Source organism: Acanthochromis polyacanthus, chromosome 7 (assembly GCF_021347895.1).
Source record: "Acanthochromis polyacanthus isolate Apoly-LR-REF ecotype Palm Island chromosome 7, KAUST_Apoly_ChrSc, whole genome shotgun sequence".
Lineage (NCBI taxonomy): Eukaryota > Metazoa > Chordata > Actinopteri > Pomacentridae > Acanthochromis > Acanthochromis polyacanthus.
In genome coordinates, this window is record NC_067119.1 from 29517077 (window position 1) to 29530768 (window position 13692).

Genomic DNA, 13692 nt, shown 5'->3' on the forward strand with positions numbered 1-13692 from the left:
CCTAAATTGGTGTGGACTTTTTGTCTGTGTGTCTGTTAGACCTATGTCTAACTGGAGTTGTGAGTATATTAGTGTGGCACTGAGTGCTGTCACTGCATGTCTGGAGGACAAGCCTCCTTATATTATGTATTATTCATACATGTCTCGGTAAGACTGCAGGCTGGGCATGTTTTACCTGCAGCAACACTGCAGTCCTATCACTGTACAGGGTACCAAAGGATGACAGGTAACTGTGAAACATCCCTGAGTGGCTTTAAATAGATTTAGTTTTGACTGAAGATCTGTTTTACTACAAACATAGTACATGGGTAGTAAGACATAAAGCAGTAACACAGTGCGTATAAAACGTTTCTTAAAGAGATGTTCTTCTGCTTCAGAGAGTAGTTACACGTAACTGCAGTCACTTTATAACAAAAACTATTTGGGAACACGTACACGATTATAAAACAATGTAAAGCTACAACTAGTGTAATGGGACTGACATGTGAGTGCAAGAACAAATTTTCACCAAAGAATGGCACATCTGCACAATAACATGATGCCTACTGGCCACTTTTCCTTCACAGAAAACCCTTTTGCATGTGGCAGCAGCAAGCTGACAGCGACAAATGTTTGCCCATATGCTTATGCAAAGTACTTTGTGTAAACATTATGACTTTGAGGGCATTTACTGTAAATTTGCTGCAAATATTGATAAATCTACAGCACCAGCTGCAGAAAACAACTGAACTATACTAGGCCTAATTTAAAGGATGGGAGGTATTTCAACGTATGCTCACCACGCATTGTTAGGTAAAGAGCGATGATGAGACACCTGTCATCCATAGCTGTATCGCTGTTGCCATAGCAACTCTTCATTCATCCCTCTCTGGTCAATTCCCCAGTGCACTGTGTGCGCGTTGCGTTGGACGCTCCTGATTGGACAAGACTCGGACCGTACCATACCGGAAAAACGGGGGCGTGACGTTTTCTTAAAGAACACGTGTAATAATAATGTGTGGAAAACAGTACAGCGGCTTAAATATATAGAATGTAACACAGTACTGAAGTTGTGATACTTCTGATGGCTTGTTTGAGTAGAGCTGCTAACTTTCTAGCCAACGGACATTACAAATAACACAGCGTGATGAAGCCTTTGAAGAGATTCAGTCAATTAATCACACTTAATTTGTACAGCACTTTCCAAACAAATGAAATGTAACCCTAAGTGCTTTACAAAAGGAACATGAATAATTAAACTGTCAACACTCCTCCTAATCTCCCATAAACATGATGTTGTAATTGAAGGATTCTACATAAACAGGGACTTAGGAACAAAGCACAATAATGCAATGATAAAAATGTCAAGTGATAAAAGATTTCTAAAATACATAAAAACACGGTGCTATAAATGTTTTTAAAATAAAAAAATTAAAGCATGACAAAAAAAAATACAGGTTTTGAGTTTGCTTTTTAAAAATCAACACATGCTGCCCTCAGGCTTTTATGAAGATTGTTCCACAGACATAGACCAGAACAATAAATGGATGTCTCATCATTTAGTTTATTCTGATTTTTTGCTTAATTAAAGGGCCACAAGATCTGAAGGTTCTAGAGGATTCATAGGATAAAGGTAAATCCATTAAACAGGTAGAACGAAGACTGTTAAGACTTTTATAAAACAGTACAAGGATCTTGAAATAGATTCTAAAACAGACAGACAGCCAGTGCAGAGACTTTAAAATTCATATGATGTGTTGTCTCCCACTGGTCCGAGCCAGCACGTGCTGCTGAGTTTGAAAGCAGTTGAGGTTCTTCTTGGGAGGCCTGGATTGAAGAACATTACAACAGTCAATCCGACAGGAAACAAAAACGTGGTGAAAAACTGTAATGCTCTTCAAATGATAAAATATGGTCTCAGTTGTGCTAGAAAGACAACTCCTACGTTTTTCACTTGTTGCCATGGGTTTAATGGCAGTGCTGCAGTCTCACAATAAGTTTCTGTTCCAATGACTAAGAATTCACTTTTGCCCTAATTGACCTGTAGAATATTCTCTGTTAAGAATTAATTGATATCTATAATACAGAGACAAATGGTATTGATTGGCCTTGGGTCATTGGGAGACATGGTGAAGTAAAAATTGAAGACTAAACGCAATGAAATCATCTATAACAGCAGCTCAAGGCAAACAGTGACTGATGGAAGGATGTTAACACTATAAAATACCTATTTGTAGCACATTGGTAATTTGATTGAAGTGTAGCAGGTTTTTCACCCTTGTTTTCACTTTCTAACTTTATTCTTGATGAAAAAATTACATTGTTCTTAACATAAAGCTAGGTATGTCATGTATTTGATTTCTGGCTGGGTCTGTGTCTCTGTCAGCCTGCTGCCTCTAAGGCCAAACTCAGGGTACAAAATCTCATCGTCCACACTTGACGTGGAAAAAAGACACAGGACTTCCGTCTGTCTGGGTCTGTCAGTCGAGGTTACAATGCAAGGAAAATAGCTGACAACCCAGAAAGGCCATAACCAGTGATATTCCTTTTTTAAAAAGTATTTAAAATCGTTGTTTGTATTTAGTTACAACAAAGCAGGACGTGATTGGTCTGGGATATGAAATGTGTTCAATGCTTCAGGAAGCCAAGACGGGACGCTATGATTGGACAGAGCGGCTGTCAGTTACGGTCCAGTGAACGTTAGGTAGCTCTGTCCCGCCCCGTGCACTCTGCCAGCCGCTGTAGCAGCTAACAGCACAGCAAATGTTCCTCTGGATGCACACATTGAATGAAAGTCAGTGGAGAAGGCTGTGGCCAGCTGAGGATATCTGCACACAGCAAAGTTATATACCAGTGTACAAAGCAGGCTGCTGGTGAGGCTGTTCCAGCAGCTTACACATTGGCAGAAGGCAGGTTGGAGATATTTGTGGAAGGGGAAGGTAAGACACACCGTTGCCGGGCTCTCAAAGTATTTCTGGTTAGACAGGTAGGTTGGCTAGCTAGCCTAGCTAACTAACTAACGTTGCCAATCTCTCGTTGTCTTTTTGTGTTTGCCTAAATGTTACAGAGGATGTATGTCATAAATTTGCGAGCTGGACTTGTTTGTAATTTAAGTGTCATATTCCGGGTCTGAAAGCTTTTGTACAAACGCTTCTGCCGGTATTGGTACTGTTAGCATAGTGGCTAACACAGATATCACGTTTCATGTCATCCGGACAAGCTGGCTAGCTCTTGTGCGGTTAATGTCACATGTGGGAGGGTTGTTTCCATACAACAACTGAGTTTGTGCCGCATGCAAGCAGATACCGACGCTGGCTGTCTCTGTGTCCAGGAGCAGGCTGTGAGAGGCAATGCAGCGGGTCACGGCGCAGCTCGTCGCCGGGCTGCTCGCAGCGGTGCTGTCGCTGCTGTCCGAGCAGTGCTGGGCGGACGGCGGGGGCCCCAGCCTCGCTGAACGGGTTATCTGGGCTGTAAATGCCGGGGGCGAAGCGCACGTAGACGTGCACGGCATTCACTTCAAAAAGGACCCGTTGGAAGGGAAAATTGGCAAAGGTGAGTTATCAGCGGTTAACTGTAAATGTGTGTGCTTGTGCTTTGCTGGGCTTCACCTGGAAGGTGCTGCTTGGAGTGACATTGTGAAGGTAAAAGGTGTTGCTCAGAGTAATCGACGTTTCCTGCAGAAACCTCTGCATGGTTCTGCTTCCGCAAGTCACTATAAACTGAGGAGTCAGCATTGAGGGATACAGCCCCGCCCCTCTCAGCATTGAGAGGAAGCAGGTATTCATATGTCATGGAGCAGGACCTCACCCAGGTCATGGTAATAAAAGAACTTCAGCTTAAAACAACTGGACTTTCTCTTTTTTGGTTCTTGGAGATTTCTCATCCAAAAGTCTTCAGTTCTGACCTGTCTCTTCAGAGTGTTGAGAGCCTGCATTAGATTGCTTGGCTGTTTCTTGTGGCTAATTCCTGTACTGATGAGGTCATGACAAAATGCTCAAAACAATTCCCACAAAGTACAAAATTTCAACCATCCCTCTGTACTTCGAGGGCCTGTAACTTAGAAAATATACATCATATTCAGGTAAAAAGAAATGCATTATTTCATTAAATATGTTCAAGTTGTCCAAAAAACCCAGCTAACTCCAAGGGGTTCAAGTGAGAGGCACTGATAGATTTGTCATAAAATGACCCTGAAGCTCCTAAGATCAAGTGTTCATATGATCCCACTGACTGCAGAGAGTCACTCTTGGCTCCTTTCATGATTCAGGGATACTGTTATTGTAAGCTGGAGGGATCACAGTGTGGTAACTTGGTATTTGAGTCAGAATATCACAGTATTACACTGAGTGCAGGAAAAGGTCATGGGTTGAGCAATGTGTTGCTCTGCTTGACTTAAACCACAAGTTTTTCCAGTGTTGCTGCTATTAAGGAGGTCTTGTGAGCAAAGTGCATACTGAGCCTGATGTTATTCTCCTTTGTAGCATCTGATTATGGGGTGCGTCTGCCAATACTGCGCTCCAGTCCAGAGGACCAGATTCTGTACCAGACGGAGCGCTACAATGAAGACACTTTTGGATATGATGTCCCCATTCGAGAAGAAGGAGACTATATACTAGTTATGAAGTATGCAGAGGTTTACTTTGCTCAGTCACAGCAAAAGGTATGGTAATGAATAGATCAGACATAGTCTTAAATGGTGTGTGGATTAAAGTTGTCTTTTTCTTATTCATTGTTTAGATGGAAAATTTGTGCATACTTTGTTATATGTAAACTTTCTGTGGTCTAATGTTCTTTTCTAGCTCTTATGTAGTGTATAATGGACGACATTTAAACTTTTACACACATTTACACTCTAATGCACATTTCTACATTAGTTGTCTGAATATCAGTGCACTCTGTTAATAACATTATCAAAGTGAAGCTGTGTGCGCAGTTAAGCTGTTAATCACCGCTAATTTTTTGGAAATATGTTTCCAGGTGTTTGACGTCCGTCTAAACGGCCATATGGTAGTTAAGGACCTGGATATCTTTGAGCGAGTGGGTCACAGCACAGCTCACGATGAGATAGTGCCCTTCTCTATTAGACGAGGCAAGCTGAGCGTGCAAGGGGAGGTGTCCACTTTCAACGGCAAGCTCACTGTGGAGTTTGTAAAGGTGAGTTATGTTTGTTTTAACAGTCTGAGCAACTTCTGTAGGTCGCTGTCTGTGAAAAGGAGTGGTCAGCTTGCTTGAATTGTGAGATAGCAGAGATATAATGTATAATGTAGCAGAGATACATTATGGTAGTAATGTATCTGGCATCGTGAAAACCCACGATGCCAGTTGCTGTCTGATGCACTGCACCTCAGAACAGCAGCTCACCTACAACTTTGCTTAAACACTGTAAAACTAACCTACACTATATAAAGATGTGTTGCCATGTGCAACTGTCCAGGCTCTGTCAACTGTGTACCCATACCTGGAGTACTTACATACCACATTAACGTATTACATATTGCTTTTAAAAGTTAGTATTACGTATGGCTTTTTAAAATAGTTTTAAAACAATGTGTTGTAGTTTCATTAAATGTTCAACTTTTTCCTTCTAAATTTAGACTGAGTAGAGAAATTGGCATCACAACCTGTGTGTAAAATTGACCCAGGAGATGATGCATGTACAGGGCTCCAGATTGCGACCACAATGGCCACATTTGCAACCTTTGGTTTTTTTTGAGAATGTGCGGGTTAAAATTTTAAGTGGTCACATTGTGCGAGTACATGATGATCTGTGAGCTGTATTGGTGTTCCTCTAACCATCACAGGCAGCTACTGTGTTAACCACAGTGGTAGAAAGTAGTACTTCTACAATTTTGGTGCACTGTTTCATTTACACTTAAAAATGTGGTTTTCTCGAGAAATGCGAAGTGCAGCGACATCACTCATGACATGGCAATGCCATTGTTTACTCTTTTCAAGGCCACTTTTGGTCACACACCTGTCTGAGCACCGCAGCTACCGAGCAGCTGCTATGTCTGCAGTGTGGGGCGTTTAGGGAACATTAGTAAATTGTGGTGTCTATCGATAAGCAGATGTTCAGCAAGTGATGTGTTTCGCCTGTGACAAGGTGGGAGGTGCGACCAAATGAAAAAATTGGTCATACCGGTGCTACCAGTGAAAAAGTTAGTCTGGAACCCTGAAGTAAAACTGACAGCACATTAATGATTTATGATGATAACAAAGTCAGTCTCTGAAAGGGTCTTTAAATAGCCAGTAGTGTGTGAACAGTGCAGATGACGGACAGTAGCCCCCAGTCTGACTGGTTCTTTACCATATTTGTATACTCGCTTTCACAGCTGCATTTAACTTTGCTCTCATTAAACTGTTATTGTCAGTCATTTTTTTAAAATTAAGTGCTATTTACCTCCATTATTCCATTTGTCATGAATATGTTTGCTGCTTGCTATTACTTTGGAAAGCACAGTCCATACGGCTGCTAGACCAGGCAAAGCTTTACTCCTAGGTTAGTATGAAACAAATCAGACAATCTTACAAAAATAAACATTGTTTTATGTTAAGTCTGTTGACTGATCCATGCTATCACCAGGCTAACTCTGAACTAAGACCTCTGTAACAATCACACATACATGATAACTAATTCTGTAGTGTCCCAAAACAGCAAAGCAAAACTTATTTCCTTCAGCAGAGTCAATGTAACCATTAACAAATCATTACTGCCTAATGTTCTCTGGATTTCCCTCTTGGCTGTCATTAGCCTCCGTCTCTCACTGCCGGCTTAATGGGCTGCCATCAGTGCCGACATTTGGCAGTTTGGGTGGAAGAATGCCAGGTGAAACATCCCTGGTGACCCCACAACCTCCGCTTTTCTGCCCACCGTTCATCCCCTGAAACAGATTTGTCCACCCACAATGTATCTTTAACCTAATTTCCCTGGTGTGTTTAAGTACTCCTAAGGTGGTCGTCCTCTTCATTGTTTTTTCTTTTGAATAATTTAAATTGTGCATCTTTTACCGTCTTGCTTTGAATACCTTTGATGTTTCAGTCAATAGTGGAAGTGACGGTGTTTACTGTAGTCCCCCCCTTCAAAATCCATCCATCCATCCATTCTCTATACACCGCTTTATCCTCATTAGGGTCACGGGGGTGCTGGAGCCTATCTCAGCTGACTTGGGTGAAGGCAGGGGACACCCTGGACAGGTCGCCAGTCTGTCACAGGGCTACATATACAGACACGCAATCACACTCACATTCACACCTACGGACAATTTAGAGTGATCAATTAACCTCAGCATATTTTTGGACTGTGGGAGGAAGCCGGAGTACCCGGAGAAAACCCATGCATGCTCAGGGAGAACATGCAAACTCCATGCAGAAAGATCCCAGGCCCAGGCCGGGATTTGAACCGGGGATCTTCTTGCTCCAAGGCGAAAGTGCTAACCACTACTCCACTGTGCAGCCCCTCCTGATATCATATATTGTATTTTATTTTTAGAACACAAGTTTTCTGATTGAGTGTAAACGGGGTTTTGAAGCAATGGTACAGTCAGCACCAGTTTTTAGTTTGGAAAGTGGGCTTAATTTATCCAGGATTCATAGAAAGTTAGCCTTTAAATTTCTGCATCAGCTACATTCAGACTCCTATCTGAACCAGATTTGTTAAATCTAACCCATAGTCAAAGTGAAACTTTCTGAAACCAGCCTTGTGGTATTTATGCGTTTATAAGTGTGGTGTTTAGATCAGATGGATCAGCCTGGTCTTTTGATTCTAAAAGAGCTATGAGGGCCATGATTGTCTCCCCAATCAAAATGGCCCCCTACCTATTGCTATATTTGTGATCAGAGCAGTCATTCTTTCACTTCTCTGTTACACTATGTATCATTTCCTATGACCGTGCAGTAGCAAGCTGTTAGTAATTTGATTTCAGTGTTTCCCCTTCACGTTGTCCATCATCAATGTTTTACTTTACTACATACAGTAGAGGTGTAGGAGACAGGCTCTATGTCAAGCCGGTCCCTCAAAATGTGGCAATGCAGCCCAAACCCTGTGCCCTTCATGCTCGCTGATACGAAAGAAGAAATGGGAATAAGCATATTTGGGGCTTTCTGGTTCAAACCAGGTGATAGCTCACGTCTGCTTACCCTACTGCTCTGCTGTAGTATGAAGTTTTATATGTATATGTACTCTTACTGGCCACTTTATTAGGTACACCTGTTCAATTGTTTTTTAACATAAATAGCTAATCAGCCAATCACATGGCTGCAACTTAATGCATTTATTCATGTAGACATGGTCAAGACAACTTGCTGAGTTCAAACTAGAGCATCAGAACGGGGAAGAAAAGAGATTTAAGTGACTTTGAACATAACATGGTTGTTGGTGTGAGTATTTCACAAACCGCTGATCTACTGGGAATTTCACACACAACCATCTCTAGGGTTTACAAAGAATGGTCAGAAAAAGAGAAAATATCCAGTGAGCTGCAGTTGGTTGGACCAAAATGCTTTGTTGATGTGAGAGGTCAGAGGAGAATGGGTAGACTGGTGGGAGATGATAGACAACCGTAATTCAAATATCCACTTGTTACAACCAGGGAATGCAGAATAACATCTCTGAAGGCACAACCTTGAAGAAGATGGGCTACAGCAGCAGAAGACCACACCTGTTGCGATTTCTGTCAGGCTTAGAACAGGAAACTGAGGCTAAAATTCAAATATTCTCACTGAAATTTGACAACAGAAGATTGGACAAGCATTACATGGTCTGATGAGTCTCCATTTCAGCTGCAACATTCAGATGGTCAGAATTTGGTGTAAACAACGTGAAAGCATGGATCCATCCTGCCTTGTATCCACGGTTCAGGCTGCTGGTGGTGTAATGGTACAGGGGATATTTTCTTGGCATGCTTTGGGCTCCTTAGCACCAATTGAGCATCATTTAAAGCCCACAGCCTACCTGAACATTGTTCCTGACCATGTCCACCCCTTTATGACCACAGTGGACCATCTTCTGATGCTACATCCAGCAGGATAATGCTCCATGTCACAAAGCTCAAATCATCTCAACTTGTTTCTTGAACATGACGATGAGTTCACCCCGTACTTTAATGGCCTCCACAGTCACCAAACCTCAGTCCAATAGAGCACCTTTGGGATGTGGTGGAATGGTTGAGATGCATCATGGATGTGCAGCCGACAAATCTGCAGCAACTGCGTGATGCCATCATGTCAATATGGAGCAAAATCTCTGAGGAGTGTTACCAACACCTTGTTGAAAGTATGCCAGGAAGAATTCAGGCAGTTCTGAAGACAAAAGGGGGTTCAGCCTTTTACTAGCAAGGTGTAGCTAATGAAGTGGCCAGTGTGTGTATGTGCAAGTTTTCTAAATCTGCAAATGGCATTGCCTATCTGTTGGCTTTGATCCCTCCTAAGCAAAGCTCATTGAGATTCAAGTCCAGCATGCAGAGCCATTGTCGTTCTTCTCTTTATGTATATGGTTGATCATAGTCGAATGTTTCACTTAATTTTCTTTTATTTTTAAAATCCATGTCTGTCAGATCAAAATCATCTGCTACAAAGGACATGCCTGTGTCATTATCAGGACATCTTTTTACGATGCCCTGAAGTGAAATGTGTTCAAGTGTCATTTCCACAGAATGCCTTTCAGTTAGACGTATTATGTCAGTGCTTATTTGGCATGTACTTAATCTTGTTTGCACCATTACACTTAGTCAGAGATCCTGTTTTTTAAGTTGCGCACCTCCTCACAAGTACTGATAAAGTTGCTGCAGGCTACAGCAAAAATATCTGCCTCTTTTCTCCGCAAATACAATTAGTATTGCTTGAAGCTCTGGGCTCTAACAAATGACAACTACTGGCTTGTTAGTAGGTTTATAGAACATGTGACTCCAGGCTAAATTTGTAAGATGGCATACTTCAGAACAGTTTCTGTAGTGACTTTTTTTGTAGATTACTGGCCCTGTTTGCATTTTCCTCTCTGAAAAGACACAAGTGGGACACGCTTTCTGCTCTTTTTGCAAATGGAAGAATGTTGTTAGTTGTTTGGCTGAACTCCAGCTGCATCAAATGTCGATTCTTTCATCTTTTATTCATACAGTGGGATAAGTTTAGATCTTTAAAAAAAATGAAGGAGAAAAGCATTTAACGATTGTTTTTGTGTCAACTTTCTTATTATGCTAGGATAACAACGCTTCAACCAGTTGAAAGGAAAAATGATTGTGGAGGATTTTAGAACCGAGGTTTATCATCATTCCTGTGTAGAATTAAACACATATTGTTCACAAGGACTCGGTGTTCTTTTCTTACATTTGACACTGATGCAGCTGCTGTTTGACTGATCTGTTCTTTATTCCAGGGTTATTATGACAACCCCAAGATCTGCGCTCTCTATGTAATGAAGGGCACACAAGAAGGTGAGTCCTGAGATTACAAACATGCTCTTCAACATCTTGATGCAAACCTAGCTCAACCAGATGTAAGCATTTTGAGTTGTAGACACAACTGTAGCTATTTTCTATGCAAATTCTTTGATAAACCCAGGCTATTTGTGTATCCATTTCTTGGTTGGATTTAGACCAGGGGTGTCAAACATGTGGCCCGCGAGCCAAAACGGCCCTCTAGAGGGTTCAATCTGGCCCATGGGATGACTTTGTAAAGAATAAAAAATATAGAGAAGATGTTAGCTGCAGATTATAAATTTGTAAAACTATAAATTTAAAGTAATTTCTAGACCTTGACAAGTTGTTTCTATCATAAAGTAGAACACTATATTGCTCATTGTTGCTTTGTCGTTTTGTGTCTGCTGTAATTTTTTGTCCTTTTGTTTGGCGTTTTTGGCGTTTTATGTTTCCTTTTTGTCTCACTTGTGTTTTCTCGTCTCGTTTTTTGTTGTTTTGTCTTGATGGTTTTCACTTTTGTCATTTTTTTGTCCCATTTGCGTCATTTTTTTTGTCTCACTGTGACGTTTGTCCATTTTTTTGTCGGATTGTAACTTTTTTGTCTTTCTTTGTTTTGTTTCGTGTTGTTTCTCATTTTGTCTCTCATGTTTGTTGTTTTGTCATTTTTGTCATTCTCTCTCATTTTTATAAAATTTTGTCTTTTTTGTGTCTGACTTATTTTGATCACAAAGTGAAATACTCTGTTGTTCAGTTCCAGATTCCTGTGACTAAATGTCTTGTGCCTTTGTAGACTCTGTTAACCTGAACATGCAGTGTGTAAATGAACTGAGGCTGAATGTTGTTGAAATTTCACTTACTTTCTTAAGAAATTTCAGGTTGTTCGTGATGTTTTGTAAAAAGTTAATTCCTTAAATGTGAGCTTTTTCAGAACGTGCTGTTTTGCACTGAAAGAAATTACAAATTAGAAGATGTTATTAGGCTATAATGAAACTGATTTCGACTAACCTCAACCATCTTAACTTTCACTTCTTATTTGCCAGATGTACCAAAACTTCAGCCTCACCCCGGCTTGGAGAAGACTGACGACGACGACGAAGACGAGGAAGATCGTGAAGAAGGCGAGGAAGGTGGGAAGAAAAAGGCTCCGGCAGGTTCCAAGTACAGGGTCCAGTCCGGCCCGCGAACACCAAACCCATATGCAGCCGACAACAGCAGCCTAATGTTTCCCATCCTTGTTGCGTTCGGGGTCTTCATCCCCACACTGTTCTGCCTCTGCCGGCTGTGAGCTTGAAACCGTCGGTGGAGGAGACGTCAGGAGGATAAGATGGACGTGGGCCTATGAGGAGAGAGGGGGTGGGGTGGGGGGTAAAGGGGGGAGGGGGGGTCAAGGTGGCAACAGCAGCAGCAGCACAGGTAAAAGCAAACACGCGGGAGAGAGCGGAAGGCTGGGAGAAAATCAGGACGACACAAAGAGACAATAACTTTTAGGAGAGCCACTGCGAGGTGAAGCGAACGCTGCTGTCGTGATAGTACCATGGAGTGAAGAACAGGAGGTGTAGGAAGTGTATGCTCTGCGCTTCTTTGTGAATGTGTTTTGCATCCACCTCTGCTGACCCGTTTGAACAATGTTAGTCATTTCCACTCAGAGGCCGGGCAAGATTTACAGACGCCCGTCTTCATGGATTGAAAACCACATTTGCGCAGCTAAGGGATGCTCAGGAGTGATTAGTCTGGGCCCATTTTGTAAAGTAAAAGCATTGTTTTGTACTGGGTGTAGCCAGGAAGCACACTCTGTTTAACACTCCTGCTCAGCGTCTGGTCAGAAGTGTTACCTTGCTGCCGAGAAATTGGTCAAATAGAATAGAAACCACGAGTCAGACGGTTAGTCCTTTTGTTGACGTGCCATCATCTACTTGTCACGAGGTGTTGAAAGGAGGGGGTAATTAGTCTCGACCCAGCTCTGTGGCTGGTGGGCTCATTTGCTGTCTACGTCAGCTTGCCTTTACATAAAACAAAGGTTGGGTTTCACAAATCTGTCAGTGACGTGTGGTCATGCTTAGCGGCGTCTTTGGCTTTGTTCCACCAAATACCGATTCAGGGCCATTCAAGTGTCCTCTGCAGTGATCACAAATTGAAATTCCTTGCAGAATTTTTTTTCCAAGGATGGATCCATTTTAATATTGACACACTGAACCTTTAACAGAACAGTTTCTTTCGGTAAGGGACACTACAGTTGTATTTAGTGAGAGGCAAAGTTTATGCTGTGAAATGCTTACGCTCCAGTGAGTCAGGATCATTACGTCACTGTATTTTATGTAATCTCTGCCTTTTTTCTGTTCATTCACTCATGATGCATGCCTGCCTTTTTGTTTCACCAAAGAATGTTTTCCTTTTTTTTTCGTTTTGTTTGGAAATGGAATAATTGGTGGCCTGTTAAATTTGATTCGATTCTGTGGTTAGCAGTTAAATATAGTACGTCTTCATCTGAAATGGATAAAGACGAGTGATTTAGGGTTTAGTCGAGGAGTTTCTACACTTTTTACACCGGTGTCTAAAACAGGGAGAGAGTTTCTAGGGTGCTTTTGTTTGTTTTTTTGTCATAAATTAGTGTCTTTGATTTTACAACAGAATACTGTGTTGACTCTGATGAGCCATAACCTCCAGTCCTCCATCTTAAATCGAGACAACCGGCCGCTGCACCTCAATGTTAATGAAATAAACTAATCTGTGCCAGACAATGCACTCGTTTCACACACCATACAGCAAGTTTGCCAACCTGCCATAAGAGGTGAGAAAGCACAACATTAGCGTAGGTAGAAAATTCGATGTTTACCAGATGTTACACATCATTCAAGTCTCCACGTTGTTCTGTCGGCCTTTTCGGTTCTGTTGTCTTAAAACTCTTCAGTACGGGCTGTACTGTTGCGTCGATTCAGTGTGAACTTTCAGTGCGATTAAGCTACACGTTCTGGTCCTTGAACTGAACGAGGGACAAAATGTATTCTTTGAGCCTTTTTTTTTCCTCTACATGGCCATGTTATCAGAGTCTTTGGACCATGATATTCTTTTAGCTTTCACGCAGACTGAAAAGCAGCTTTGTTCTTCAGTTTTGGTGGAATTGTTGTGAACCCTCCTATTTATGTATCTAGTTACCTCCCTTAAGTGCTTAGCTCTACTCCAAGGACGATTTTGTAACTTTGCCTGTTTCACTAATGCGTCTTAAATGCCCTCCCTCCCCCCTACTCCCCCATCCCCTCACCAGTACTGCTGTTGCCATAAGCAGTGCTTGGAAAAAAAACGA

The 13692-nt window shown here is 41.8% G+C and overlaps 1 protein-coding gene across 1 annotated transcript; it reads left to right on the forward strand.

Annotated features, from left to right (window-relative positions):
* Nucleotides 1-2394: 2394 nt before the first annotated feature.
* mlec (malectin) lies at nt 2395-11749 on the forward strand. Its single transcript, XM_022196908.2, has 6 exons — nt 2395-2918; nt 3311-3531; nt 4461-4639; nt 4957-5133; nt 10349-10406; nt 11432-11749. Exons 2-6 carry the CDS (start codon nt 3330-3332, stop codon nt 11674-11676), a joined length of 861 nt encoding a protein of 286 aa, XP_022052600.1. The 5' UTR covers nt 2395-2918; nt 3311-3329; the 3' UTR covers nt 11677-11749.
* The last annotated feature ends 1943 nt before the right edge of the window (nt 11750-13692 follow it).

Excerpts from the sequence above, each read along its gene's own strand:
- mlec (XM_022196908.2), top strand. The coding sequence starts at position 3,330 with ATGCAGCGGGTCACGGCGCAGCTCGTCGCCGGGCTGCTCGCAGCGGTG. Across the intron at positions 4,640-4,956 it reads TTGCTCAGTCACAGCAAAAG|GTGTTTGACGTCCGTCTAAA; the intron begins GTATGGTAATGA and ends ATATGTTTCCAG. Across the intron at positions 5,134-10,348 it reads TCACTGTGGAGTTTGTAAAG|GGTTATTATGACAACCCCAA; the intron begins GTGAGTTATGTT and ends TCTTTATTCCAG.